The sequence below is a fragment of the Scyliorhinus torazame genome, chromosome 7 (genome assembly GCF_047496885.1).
Source record: "Scyliorhinus torazame isolate Kashiwa2021f chromosome 7, sScyTor2.1, whole genome shotgun sequence".
Lineage (NCBI taxonomy): Eukaryota > Metazoa > Chordata > Chondrichthyes > Carcharhiniformes > Scyliorhinidae > Scyliorhinus > Scyliorhinus torazame.
In genome coordinates this window covers 167,938,797-167,953,758 of record NC_092713.1, presented here as the reverse complement: position 1 = coordinate 167,953,758, position 14,962 = coordinate 167,938,797, and the positions used below count along the sequence as shown (strand labels likewise).

The 14,962-nt window shown below is 50.3% G+C and overlaps 1 protein-coding gene across 4 annotated transcripts in view; it reads left to right on the top strand.

Annotated features, from left to right (window-relative positions):
* The window catches only part of rabgap1l (RAB GTPase activating protein 1-like), a 934,074-nt gene that overhangs the window by 816,067 nt on the left and 103,045 nt on the right, over positions 1–14,962 (top strand). For all 4 annotated transcript variants that reach the window (XM_072511773.1, XM_072511772.1, XM_072511776.1 and 1 more), the window contains one exon: positions 316–444. In XM_072511773.1, the coding sequence (XP_072367874.1) occupies positions 316–444 (129 nt within the window). The remainder of the gene's footprint in view (positions 1–315; positions 445–14,962) is intronic.

Genomic DNA, 14,962 nt, shown 5'->3' with positions numbered 1-14,962 from the left:
AGGAGCTGCAGATAGGAGGGGTGAGGCTCTGGACAGATTTGAAAACCAGAATGAGCAAGAGCCTTAACATTTCAGGTTGCGCATCAATGAATTGTGCAAGACCCTACAGCTTTTGTGTTTACGGCAGACCTTGACTCGCTTGACAGAACTGTCAGTGATATCCAAAGCTTTGATCTCCAGAAGCATCACTTCTCTCATTTCAATGAGCGCTGCTAAAGGGAAGCTAATTTGTTGAGTTTTCTGATAAGTAAATTAAATAAAACTTCATGGATTGTACATTCAAGTTGCAGCTCATTTTCAGTTTCCCTTTCCTAGACATCTAAGGAGGACCTGCTGCAGGCTGACTTCGAAGGGGCCTTGAAGTTCTTCCGTGTTCAACTGCCAAAACGCTACAGGGCTGAGGAAAATGCCAGGAGATTAATGGAGCAAGCCTGTAATATAAAGGTAAGCAAATGAGTAGATGGGAGTCATGGAGAATACAAAATCATTGTTTGGCATAAAGCACATTTTCATGACAACGTAATAAACTTGTTAACAATATTAAAGGATCAGTGGCAGCATGGATTTGACATTGGCTGAGGGACAGAAAGCAGAGTAGCGGTGAAATGTTCTTTTGTAGACTAAAATATGCACTGGTATCCCCCAGGGGTTAGAATTTGGAGAACTGCCCATATTAATGACCTGGACTTGGATTAAGCGACACAATTTTAAAGTTTGCAGTTGAAACAAAAGCTGGAAATTTCTCGCCGCCACAAACTTTGCTCCTCAGCTGCCAATTCCAAATCGCTCCCTGACAAACCATAAGACCAGAAGACATAGGAGTGGAAGTAAGGCCATTCGGCCCATCGAGTCCACTCCACCATTCAATCATGGCTGATTTCAACTCCATTTACCCGCTCTCTCTACATAGCCCTTAATTCCTCGAGAAATCAAGAATTTATCAACTTCTGTCTTAAAGACACTCAACGTCCCGGCCTCCACCGCCCTCTGTGGCAATGAATTCCACAGACCCACCACTCTCTGGCTGAAGAAATTTCTCCTCATCTCTGTTCTAAAGTGACTCCCTTTTATTCTAAGGCTGTGCCCCCGGGTCCTAGTCTCCCCTGTTAATGGAAACAACTTCCCTACATCCACCCTATCTAAGCCATTCATTATCTTGTAAGTTTCTATTAGATCTCCCCTCAACCTCCTAAACTCCAATGAATAAAATCCCAGGATCCTCAGACGTTCATCGTATGTTAGGCCTACCATTCCTGGGATCATCCGTGTGAATCTCCGCTGGACCCGCTCCAGTGCCAGTATGTCCTTCCTGAGGTGTGGGGCCCAAAATTGCTCACAGTATTCTAAATGGGGCCTAACTAATGCTTTATAAAGCTTCAGAAGTACATCCCTGCTTTTATATTCCAAGCCTCTTGAGATGAATGACAACATTGCATTTGCTTTCTTAATTACGGACTCAACCTGCAAGTATACCTTTAGAGAATCCTGGACTAGGACTCCCAAGTCCCTTTGCACTTCAGCATTATGAATTTTGTCACCGTTTAGAAAATAGTCCACGCCTCTATTCTTTTTTCCAAAGTGCAAGACCTCGCACTTGCCCACGTTGAATTTCATCAACCATTTCTTGGACCACTCTCCTAAACTGTCTAAATCTTTCTGCAGCCTCCCCACCTCCTCCATACTACCTGCCCCTCCACCTATCTTTGTATCATCGGCAAATTTAGCCAGAATGCCCTCAGTCCCGTCATCTAGATCGTTAATATATAAAGAGAACAGCTGTGGCCCCAACACTGAACCCTGCGGGACACCACTCGTCACCGGTTGCCATTCCGAAAAAGAACCTTTTATCCCAACTCTCTGCCTTCTGCCTGACAGCCAATCGTCAATCCATGTTAGTACCTTGCCTCGAATACCATGGGCCCTTATTTTACTCAGCAGTCTCCCGTGAGGCACCTTATCAAAGGCCTTTTGGAAGTCAAGATAGATAACATCCATTGACTCTCCTTGGTCTAACCTATTTGTTATCTCTTCAAAGAACTCTAACAGGTTTGTCAGGCACGACCTCCCCTTACTAAATCCATGCTGACTTGTCCTAATCCGACCCTGCACTTCCAAGAATTTAGAAATCTCATCCTTAACAATGGATTCTAGAATCTTGCCAACAACCGAGGTTAGGCGAATTGGCCTATAATTTCCCATCTTTTTCCTTGTTCCCTTCTTGAACAGGGGGGTTCCAACAGCGATTTTCCAATCCTCTGGTACTTTCCCTGACTCCAGTGACTTTTGAAACATCATCACCAACGCCTCCACTATTTCTTCAGCTATCTCCTTTAGAACTCTAGGATGTAGCCCATCTGGGCCCGGAGATTTATCAATTTTTAGACCTCTTAGTTTCTCTAGCACTTTCTCCTTTGTGATGGCTACCATATTCAACTCTGTCCCCTGACTCTCCGGAATTGTTGGGATATTACTCATGTCTTCCACTGTGAAGACTGACGCAAAGTACTTATTCAGTTCCTCGGCTATTTCCTTGTCTCCCATCACAAAATTACCAGCGTCATTTTGGAGCGGCCCAATGTCAACTTTTGCCTCCCGTTTGTTTTTAATGTATTTAAAGAAACTTTTACTATCATTCCTAATGTTACTGGCTAGCCTACCTTCAAATTTGATCCTCTCTTTCCTTATCTCTCTCTTTGTTATCCTCTGTTTGTTTTTGTAGCCTTCCCAATCTTCTGACTTCCCACTACTCTTTGCCACATTATAGGCTTTCTCTTTTGCTTTGATGCATTCCCTAACTTCCTTTGTCAGCCATGGCTGCCTAATCCCCCCTCTGATAACCTTTCTTTTCTTTGGGATGAACCTCTGTACTGTGTCCTCAATTACTCCCAGAAACTCCTGCCATTGCTGTTCTACTGTCTTTCCCACTAGGCTCTGCTCCCAGTCGATTTTCGTCAGTTCCTCCCTCATGCCCCTGTAGTTACCTTTATTTAACTGTAACACCTTTACATCTGATTCTACCTTCTTTCTTTCAAATTGGAGATTGAATTCGACCATATTATGATCACTGCCTCCTAAGTGCTCCCTTACTTTAAGATCTTTAATCAAGTCTGGCTCATTACATAACACTAAGTCCAGAATGGCCTGTTCCCTCGTGGGCTCCATCACAAGCTGTTCCAAAAAGCCCTCCTGTAAACATTCAATGAATTCCCTTTCCTTGGGTCCACTGGCAGTATTATTTACCCAGTCCACCTGCATATTAAAGTCCCCCATGATCACTGTGACCTTGCCTTTCTGACATGCACTTTCTATTTTGTGGTGCATCTTGTGCCCCTGGTCCTGACCACTGTTAGGAGGCCTGTACATAACTCCCATTATGTTTTTTTGCCTTTGTGGTTCCTCAACTCTACCCACACAGACTCCACATCATCCGACCCCATGTCGTTTAGTGCTATTGATTTAATTTCATTCCTAATTAACAAGGCAACCCCGCCCCCTCTGCCCACCTCTCTGTCTTTTCGATAGGTTGTGAATCCCTGGATGTTTAAATGCCAGTCCTGAACCCCCTGCAACCATGTCTCTGTGATGCCTACCACATCATACCTGCCAGTCACAATCTGGGCCACAAGCTCATCTACCTTGTTCCGTACACTGCGCGCATTTAAATATAGCACCTTTAATTCTCTATTGACCGTCCCTTTTTGTTTTCTTAGTGTGGTGGACCTTGGTTTACTGAGCCTTTCCATACACTGTGTCATATTTTGTGGGATGGGGACTATTGTAACCTCTCCTGAGTTTTGTCTTTCCGTGCTTTTTTGTATTCCTAAGCAGCTACGCTTCCCACTGATTACTTCACCTCTTGGTTCCCTGACGTTCCCTTCCCCCCCAATCTTTAGTTTAAAGTCCTATTGACCACCCTATTTACTCTTTTCGCCAGAACACTGGTCCCAGCTCGGTTCAGGTGGAGACCATCCCAACGGTATAGGTCCCCCCTGTCCCAAAACTGATGCCAGTGTCCCATGAAAAGGAACCCCTCTTTCCCACACCACTCTTTCAGCCACGTGTTAACTTCCCTTATTCTTGCCTCCCTATGCCAATTTGCACGTGGCTCGGGCAGTAATCCGGAGATTATGACCCTTGTGGACCTGTTTTTTAATTTGAATCCTAGCTCTTTATAATCTCTAAACAGGTCCTCTTTCCTAGACTTGCCTATGTTGTTGGTACCGACATGGACCACAACAACTGGATCCTCCCCCTCCCTCTCCAGTATCCTTTGAAGCCGGTCAGAGATGTCCCGCACCCTAGCACCGGGCAGGCAACATACCATGCGGGACTCTTTATCCTGCTCACAAAGGATACTATCTATCCCCCTGATAATAGAATCCCCTACAACTACAAACTTTAAAAAAATATTTTTTTATTGCTGTTTTTCAATTTTATAGAATGATACATTTGTGTCCACTATTTACACTTTGTACACTTTCTTATTTACATACACATTTCTCGGTATGTCTTCGCCCCATCCCCCTCTTCCGCCTTGGGTGTTCTATTGCTGAGCTCCGATCCTCTTTTCTGCGTTTTTTGTTGCAGGCCTTGTGGGGGGGGGGGGGAAGAGAGGAGTGTGCTTTCTCCCCCCTCCTTGCCCTCATGCTTGACTCTGTGGCTCCCCTGGATTTCCTCCTCATCTCCTTCCCCCTTCTCCTTTTGTACCTCCTTGTAGTGTGTGTCTCTGTCTGCTCTCCCTCTCCCTCCCTAGTCACTGTTGGCCTCAAATAGGTCTTGGAGGGCGTCACGGTGGCGCAGTGGGTTAGCCTTGCTGCCTCACGGTGCTGAAATCCCAGGTTCGATCCCGGCTCTGGGTCACTATCCGTGTGGAGTTTGCACATTCTCCCTGTGTTTGCGTGGGTTTCGCCCCCACAACTCAAAGATGTGCAGAGTAGGTGGATTGGCCACGCGAAATTGCCCCTTAATTGGAAAAAATGAATTGGGTACTCGAAATATATAAACAAAGAAAAAACAGGTCTTGAACAGGCCGACAAATTGCCCCCACGCGTTGTGGAAGCCCTCTTAAGACCCTCGGATGCTGTATTTGATGTTCTCTAGGTGGAGACGTTCCGCCAGGTCTGCCAGCCAGTCTGCAGCTGTGGGTGGTGCTGCTGATCGCCAGCCAAATAAGATTCTCTGGCATGCGATTAGGAAAGCGAAAATTGTTCCGATACCCCGAAGACTGCCACTCGTGGGCACGGCTCCACCCTCACCCCCACAACCTTGGACATTGCCTCGAAGAAGGTTGTCCAGAACCCTACAAGTCTGGGGCAAGCCTAGAACATGTGGGCATGGTTGGCCGGGCTTCCCTTGCATTGTTCACATTTGTCCTCCACTTCCGGGAAGAACCTGTTCGTTCGGATTCTGGTTAGGTGTGCTCTGTGCACCACTTTGAACTGCATGAGGCTGAGCCTTGCACAGGAGGAGGTTGAGTTGAGTTGGCCCTGCTCAGTGCTTTGCTCCAGAGTCCCAAACCAATGGCTTCCCCGCCGATTAGCCATCCCCCTTCTTAGGCCAGCCACCAGCTCGCATCCCTCGCCTCCTCGGGCACCCGCCGTCCTCGGCCTCCCCTTTGTCCCCTAACAACAGTTCCTCCCCTGTCAGCAGAGCAGCTCCCCCCCCACCTCTCCCTCCCCCATAGTAACAGCACCAGAAACCCAACCCCATCATATCAAACATAACACCTGCTCACCCCCCACTGCGCTTCCGTGAGCTAGCTCAGGCATTGTGAAACTCGGGGACGCGACCCGCAGGTGGGTCACGGGCGGGTGTTGGAAGGGTCGCGGAGCCGTCCGTCGTGGTGCTCCCGGTCGCGCAAATGGCAGCAGCCGGCTTTAACGAATGCCGGCTGCAAACGGCCTTCAAAATGACCAGGAACAGATTTTTAAAAATTTGGCCGTACTGCGCATGCGTGCCCGATCACCAGTGTGCATGCGCAAAACTATGCGCACCGATGATCGGGCACGCATGCGCAGTGCGGCTGCATTTTTTAAATATGCTCGCAGCCTTTTTTTTTCCAAGTTCGGGGGGCCAAAGGGACCAAAGGGACCATTTCCTCCATTTTTGCCAGCAACAAACAAGGTCAGAGAAAATGGTGGGTCGTGCAGGTCGGACGGCGTGGGTCGCGCTGGTCAGACAGCATGGGTCCCGAAGGTCGGCCGGGTTGGGTCCTGAAGGTTGGCCGGTTGGTAAAAATGTGTCCCCAGAAAAAAAATTTGAAGAACACTGAGCGAGCTAACCTAGCTAGCATGGTAGCTCCCGCCCATGGCACCAGACATTCTATATTCCCATTGTTCTCCCTCCATGGCACCAGACATTCTATCTTCCCATTGTTCTCCCTCCGCTTGGACATACATATTCAAAGCATCACAGTCCCCAGTAAACAAACAGTAGAAAAAATCCCTCCACCCAACTTCCAATGGAACAGAGTTAACTTTTACATTTCTGAGCAGCTGCTCAAACATCTTATCACAACGAAAACCAAAGAAAAAAGGAAGGGGCAAACAAAAATAACCCCTTGTTACAGACAGCACTGCATATTCAGAACAACAAAGAAGTGATTTTGACCATATCGCCACCTCAGTGCCCTCCCCCAGGGTTCAGTGATCTTAATCCCCTGCTAGCCTTTTGTCCTTGATAAAGTTCATAGCTTCATCCGGTGATTCAAAATAAAGTTCCTTGTCCTCAAACGTGACCCAAAGACGCGCTGGATACAACATCCTCTTTTTGAAGTGGGCCGATTTTGCCCTGTTAAATCTGGCCCGCCTTCTGGCCAGTTCCGCGCCTCGGTCCTGATAGATGCGCAACTCACAGTTCTCCCACATGCAGCTCTGTGCCTTCTTGGCCCACTGCAAAATCTGTTCCTTGTCCAGGAACTGATGCATTTGTACCACCATCGCCCTCGGCGGTTCATTTGCTCATGGCTTCCTTGCAAGACTCTATGCGCTCTGTAAACGCCCCATCTCCTATCATCTTTTCCAGCATACTTGCCACATATGCCCTCGTGGTGGTCCTTCATCAGCCCCACCTCGACCTCCAAAGCGGTTAAATGGTCCTCTTGTTCGGACACCTTTTCGTCCACCTTCTGAATCACCCGTCCGTGGGTTTCTGGACGCTGTTCCACACGATAAATCAATGCCTTAATCGGGTCTTGGCTAAGCTCTCCCCAAAGAAGCACCAGGGTCCTGTTACTCCACCATGCTTTCCTGCACGGCCAGCTCTGCACGCGTCTTCCTTGCTGACTATGTCTCCTTACACGGCCACTTCTAGTCCACTGCTCCATACACTGGTGGGGGATTTCTCCTCACTGTCTCACTCTCTACCAATTTATCCAGTGAAATTCCTAAATAAACAGGAGAAATGGTCCAAAAGTTTCATCACAAACGGGTGCTACCAAATGTGCGACCTGCTACTCCATGGCCGCCACTGGAAGTCAGAGCTAGATAGATTCTTGAATAACAAGGGGGAGGGGGGGGCGGGGGGGGGGGGGGAGACATGAATGTGGAATTGAGATTAAAATTGGACCAACCACGATCTTACTGAATGGCGAAACAGGCTCGAGGTGCCTAGTGGCCTACTGCTCCTAATTTGTATGTCCATATATCTTCAAGACATGCCCGTCCAAAGGTAAACTCAGTGATGCAACGAGGCTGTTAAATCGTGAGATTAAAAAAAAAAAAATGTTTTAATTCAAATTTTCACAAAATATCAACAACAAAATACAAAAAGAAAAGAACAAACCGCCCCCCCCCCCCCCCACCTCGTATACATAAATAATAAATTAACAGCCAACATCAACACAAAAGCAAATATACACGCCCACTCAAGAAAAACAAACCGAGCCCCCCCCCCCCCCCGGGTTGCTGCTGCTGCTGACCATCTTCTAACGCTCTGCCAGGAAGTCTAGGAATGGTTGCCACCGCCTAAAGAACCCTTGCACCGATCCTCTTAAGGCAAATTTCACCCTCTCCAATTTAATAAACCCCGCCATATCGTTGATCCAGGATTCCACGCTTGGGAGCCCCGCATCCTTCCACTGAAGAAGAATCCTTCGCCGGGCTACCAGGGATGCAAAGGCCAGAATACCGGCCTCTTTCGCCTCCTGCACTCCTGGCTCCTTTGCCACCCCAAATATTGCGAGCCGAGAACCCACCACCCTCGACACCGTCCTTGCTACACCCTTCCAAAAGTCCTCCAGCGCTGGGCACACCCAGAACATGTGGGTGTGGTTTGCTGAGCTCCCTGAGCACCTAACACACCTGTCCTCGCACCCAAAGAACCGGCTTATCCTTGCCCCGGTCATGTGAGCCCTATGCAGCACCTTAAACTGTATGAGGCTGAGCCTCGCGCAAGAGGAGGAAGAGTTCACTGTCCCCAGGGCATCCGCCCACAACCCCTCGTCAATCTCCTCACCCAACTCCTTCCACTTACCTTTTAGCTCCTCCTCCGAGGCCTCCTCCCCCTCCTGCATCACCTGATACGTTGCCGAGATCCTCCCCTCTCCAACCCACACCCCCGACAGCACCCTGTCCTGGACCCCGCATGGCGGCAACAGTGGGAACTCCACCACCTGCCGCCGAACAAACGCCCTTACCTGCATAAATCTGAAGGTGTTCCCCGGGAGGAGCCCGAACTTCTCCTCCAGCTCACCCAGGCTCGCAACCTTCCCGTCCACAAACAGGTCCCCCATCCTTCTAATAACTGCCCTGTGCCAGCTCAGGAACCCTCCGTCCATCCTCCCCGAGACAAACCGGTGGTTCCCCCGTATCGGGGACCACACCGAGACCCCCACCTCCCCCCTGTGACGTCTCCATTGCCCCCAAATTTTGAGGGCAGCCGCCACCACCGGGCTCGTGGTATACCTCGTTGGGGGAAGCGGCAACGGCGTCGTCACCAGCGCCTCCAGGCTCGTTCCCACACAGGACACCATCTCCAGCCTCTTCCATGCCGCCCCCTCCCCCTCCATCACCCACTTACGCACCATCACCACGTTGGCGGCCCAATAATACCCACAGAGGTTAGGCAGCGCCAACCCCCCACCCATCCCTGCACCGCTCCAGGAACACCCTTCTCACCCTCGGGGTCTTCTGCGCCCACACCAACCCCATAATGCTCCGATTAACCCGCCTGAAGAAGGCCTTGGGGATCAGGATGGGGAGGCACTGGAACAGGAACAAAAATCTCGGGAGCACCGTCATTTAACTGACTGCACCTGACCCGCCAGGGAGAGTGGCAACACGTCCCACCTCTTAAACTCATCCATTTGCTCCACCAGTCTTGTGAAGTTAGACTTATGCAGAGCCCCACAACTCCTAGCCACCTGGACGCCCAGGTACCTGAAACTCCTCTCCGCCCTTTTTAGTGAGAGCTCCCCAATTCCCCCTCTCCTGGTCCCCTGGGTGAACTCGCTCTTCCCCATATTGAGCTTATACCGGAGAAATCCCCAAACTCCCTGAGAACCCTCATCACCTCCGGCATTCCCCCCACCGGGTCCGCCACATATCGTCCGCAGAGAGCGTCACCCGATGTTCCTCCCCACCCCGCACCAGCCCCCTCCAATTCCTCAACTCCCTCAATGCCACGGCCAGGGGCTCAATTGCCAGCGCAAAGAGCAGGGGGGACAGGGGACACCCCTGCCTCGTCACCTGGTGGAACCGAAAATACTCTGACCTCCTTCTGTTCATGGCCACACTCGCCACCGGGGCCTCATACAGCAACTTAACCCACCTGATAAACCCCTCCCCAAACCCGAACATTTTCAGCACCTCCCACAGGTACCCCCACTCTACCCCATCAAAGGCCTTCTCCACATCCATCGTCGCCACTATCTCCGCCTCCCCCTCCACCGCCGGCATCATTATAACATTCAAGAGCCTCCGTACATTCGTATTCAGCTGTCTCCCTTTCACGAACCCCGTCTGATCCCCGTGAATGACCTGCGGCACACAGTCCTCTATCCTCGTGGCTAAAATCTTCGCCAACAACTTTGCATCGACATTTAGGAGTGAGATCGGCCTGTATGACCCACATTGTAGGGGATCCTTGTCCCGCTTCAGGATCAAAGAGATCAGCACCCAAGATATAATCGGGGGCAAAGCCCCACCTTCCCTTGCCTTGTTTAAGGTCCTTACCAACAGAGGGCCCAACAGGTCCGCATGTTTCTTGTAAAATTCGACCGGGAACCCATCCGGCCCTGGTGCCTTCGTCGCTTGCATGCTCCCTATCACTTTGACCAATTCCTCCAACCCAACCAACGCCCCCAGCCCCTTCACCTGCCCCTCCTCCACCCTCGGGAATCTCAACCGGTCCAGAAAGCGACCCATCCCTCCCTCCCTCCAGCGGGGGCTCGGACCGATACAGTTCCTCATAGAAGTCCCTGAAGATCCCATTGATACCCACCCCACTTCGCACCATGCTCCCTCCCCCATCCTTAAATCCCCCGATCTCCCTCGCTGCCTTTCGCTTCCGAAGCTGGTGCGCCAGCATCCGGCTCGCCTTTTCTCCGTATTCATATACCGCTCCCTGCGCCTTCCTCCACTGCGCCTCCGCCTTCCTGGTGGTCAACAGATCGAATTCGGCCTGGAGGCTGCGCCGCTCCCCAAGCAATCCATCATCCGGGACCTCCTGTCCACCCTCACCATCTCCCCCACCAGCCTCTCCCTCTCTCTCTTCTACCTGCTCTCCTTATGGGCCCTAATGGAGATCAGCTCTCCCCTGACCACTGCCTTCAGCGCCTCCCAGACCACCCCCACTTGGACCTCCCCATTGTCATTAGCCTCCAGGTACCTCTCTATACACCCTCGGACCGGCCCGCTCACCTCCTCGCCCGCCAGCAACCCCACCTCAAAGCGCCACAGCGGGCGCTGGTCCCTCTCCTCCCCCAGCTTGAGGTCTACCCAAAGCGGATCGTGATCGGAAATGGCTATCGCCGAGTACTCCGTATCTTCCACTCTCGGAATCAGCACCCTACTCATAACAAAGAAGTCAATCCGGGAATAGGCCTTGTGGACATGGGAGAAGAATGGGAATTCCCTGGCTCCTGGCCTCGCAAACCTCCATGGGTCCACTTCTCCCATCAGGTCCATGAACCCCCTCAGCACCTTGGCAGCCGCCAGCCTCCTACCCGTCTTAGACCTGGAGCAATCTTGTGCCGAGTCCAGCACCGTATTGAAATCCCCCCCCCCCATTATCTGGCCACCTGTCTCCAGGTCCGGAATCTGGCCCAACATACGCCGCATGAAGCCCGCATCATCCCAATTCGGGGCATATACATTGACCAACACCACCCGCTCCCCCTGCAACTTGCCACTTACCATCACATACCGACCGCCATTGTCTGCCACGATGCTCGACGCCCCGAACGACATTCCCTTCCCCACCAAGATCGCCAGCCCCTGATTTTTTGCATCCAACCCCTAATGAAACACCTGGCCTACCCACCCCTTTCTCAACCTTACCTGATCCGCCACCCTCAGGTGCGTCTCCTGAAGCATGGCCACATCTGCTTTCAGCCCCTTCAGGTGCGCGAACACCCGGGCCCGTTTGACCGGCCCGTTCAGTCCCCTTGCGTTCCAGGTTATCAGCCGGATCAGGGGGCTACCCGCCCCCCTCCCCACCGACTAGCCATATCCCCTCCTAGGCCAGCCATGTGCCCGCACCCCCCACACGGCCCGTTCCCCACAGCGGCAGACCCCCGCCCCTACCTCCTCTACCAACTCCAGCTCCCCCTTGGCCATTCCAGCAGCAACCCGGTCCCCCCCCAGCTTGGTCCCCCCCCTAGCTGCATTGCTCCCCCCATTGCACTCCCGTAAGCCAGCCGACTCCTGCTGACCCCGGCCACTCCCGCCACTCCCTCGACCCCTCCCAGTGTGGAACTTCCCCCCCCCCCCCCTCCCCCCTCCCCCATTGCCCACCAGCAGGCTCTCCCCCTTCCACTCCCAGCGTGGGAAAAAGCCCGCGCTCCCAGCTCCAGCCCTGCCCCCTTCAGCCCTTAGCGCGGGAAATAGCCCGCGCTTTCCACTCACCCGGCCCCGCCTCCTCTGGCGCAGCTCCCTTTTCATAAGAACATAAGAACTAGGAACAGGAGTAGGCCATCTGGCCCCTCGAGCCTGCTCCGCCATTTAATGAGATCATGGCTGATCTTTGTGGACTCAGCTCCACTCTCCGGCCCGTACACCATATCCCCGAATCCCTTTATTCTTTAGAAAGGTAACTATCTTTTTCTTAAAAACGTTTAAAGAAGTAGCCTCAACTGCTTCACTGGGCAAGGAATTCCAGAGATTCACAACCCTTTGGGTGAAGATGTTCCTCCTAAACTCGGTCCTAAATCTACTTCCCCTTATTTTGAGGCTATGCCCCCTAGTTCTGCTTTCCCCGACCAGTGGAAACAACCTGCCCGCATCTATCCTATCTATTCCCTTCATAATTTTATATGTTTCAATAAGATCCCCCCGCATCCTTCTAAACTCCAATGAGTACAGTACCAGTCTACTCAACCTCTCGTCATAATCTAATCCCCTCAACTCTGGGATCAACCTAGTGAATCTCCTCTGCACTCCCTCCAGTGCCAATATGTCCTTCCTCAGGTAAGGAGACCAAAACTGAACACAATACTCCAGATGTGGCCTCACCAACACCTTATACAATTGCAGCATAACCTCCCTAGTCTTGAACTCCATCCCTCTCGCAATGAAAGACAAAACTCGATTAGCCTTCTTAATCACCTGTTGCACCTGCACAACTTTTAGCGACTCGTGCACCAGCACACCCAGGTCCCTCTGCACAGCAGCATGTTTTAACATCTTACCGTTTAAATAATAATCCATTCTGCTGTTATTCCTCCCAAAATGGATAGCCTCACACTTGGCAACATTGAATTCCATCTGCCAGACCCTAGCCCGTTCTCCTAACCTATCCAAATCCTTCTGCAGACTTCCGGTATCCTCTGCACTTTTTGCTTTACCACTCATCTTAGTGTCGTCTGCAAACTTTGACACATTGCACTTGGTCCCCAACTCCAAATCATCTATGTAAATTGTGAACAACTGCGGGCCCAACACTGATCCTTGAGGGACCCCACTAGTTACAGGTTGCCAACCAGAGAAACACCCATTTATCCCCACTCTCTGCTTTCTGTTAGTTAACCAATCCTCTACCCATGCTACCACTTTACCCTCATGCCATGCATCTTTAGTTTATGCAGCAACCTTTTGTGTGGCACCTTGTCAAAAGCTTTCTGGAAATCCAGATATACCACATCCATTGGCTCCCCGTTATCTACTGCACTGGTAACGTCCTCAAAAAATTCTACGAAATTAGTCAGACACGACCTACCCTTTATGAACCCATGCTGCGTCTGCCCAATGGGACAATTTCCCTCCAGGTGCCCCGCTATTTCCTCCTTAATGATAGATTCCAGCATTTTCCCTACAACCGAAGTTAAGCTTACCGGCCTATAATTACCCGCTTTCTGCCGACCCTTTTTAAACAGTGGTGTCACGTTTGCTACTTTCCAATCCTCTGGGACCACCCCAGAGTCTAGTGAATTTTGATAAATTATCACTAGTGCGTTTACAATTTCCCTTGCCATCTCTTTTAACACTCTGGGATTCATCCCATCAGGGCCAGGAGACTTGTCTACCTTTAGCCCCATTAGCTTGCCCAATACTGCCTCCTTAGTGATTACAATCATCTCAAGGTCCTCACCTATCATATCTTTATTTCCATCAGTCACTGGCATGTTATTTGTGTCTTCCACTGTGAAGACTGACCCCAAAAAACCTGTTCAGCTCCTCAGCCATTTCCCCGTCTCCTATTATTAAATCTCCCTTCTCATCTTCCAAAGGACCAATATTTACCTTAGCCACTCTTTTTTGTCTTATATATTTGTAGAAGCTTTTACTATCTGCTTTTATATTCTGAGCCAGTTTACTTTCATAGTCTACCTTACTCTTCTTTATAGCTTTTTTAGTACCTTTCTGTTGTCCCCTAAAGACTTCCCAGTCCTCTAGTCTCCCACTAATTTTTGCCACTTTGTATGTTTTTTCCTTCAATTTGATACTCTCCCTCACCTCCTTAGATATCCACGGTCGATTTTTCCCCTTTCTACCGTCTTTCTTTTCTGAACACTCGGAAGGTTCTCCACTGTTCCTCAACTGCTTCACCATGAAGTCTTTGCTCCCAGTCTACCTTACCTAGTTCTTCTCTCATCCCATTGTAATCGCCTTTGTTTAAGCACAAAGCACTAGTGTTTGATTTTACCTTGTCATCCTCCAACTGTATTTTAAATTCCACCATATTGTGGTCGCTCCTTCCAAGAGCATCCCGAACTATGAGATCATTAATCAATCCTGCCTCATTACACAGGACCAGATCTAGAACCGCTTGTTCCCTTGTCGGTTCCATTACATACTGTTCCAGGAAATTATCCCGGACACATTCTATAAACTCCTCCTCAAGGCTGCCTTTACCAACCTGGTTAAACCAATCGACATGCAGATTAAAATCTCCTATGATAACCGCTGTTCCATTTCTACATGCATCCGTTATTTCTTTGCTTGTTGCCTGCCCTACCATCCTGTTACTATTTGGTGGCCTATAGACTACTCCTATCAGTGACCTTTTCGCCTTACTATTCCTGATTGCCACCCAAATTGATTCAACCTTGTCCTCCATAGCACCAATATCATCCCTTACTATTGCCCGGATGCCATCCTTAAACAACAAAGCTACACCACCGCCCTTACCATCCATTCTATCCTTTCGTATAGTTTGATACCCTTGGATATTTAACTCCCAGTCGTGACCATCTTTTAACCATGTTTCAGTAATGGCCACTAAATCATAGTCATTCACGATGATTTGCGCCATCAACTCAGTTACCTTATTTTGTATACTACGAGCATTCAGGTAAAGTACACTT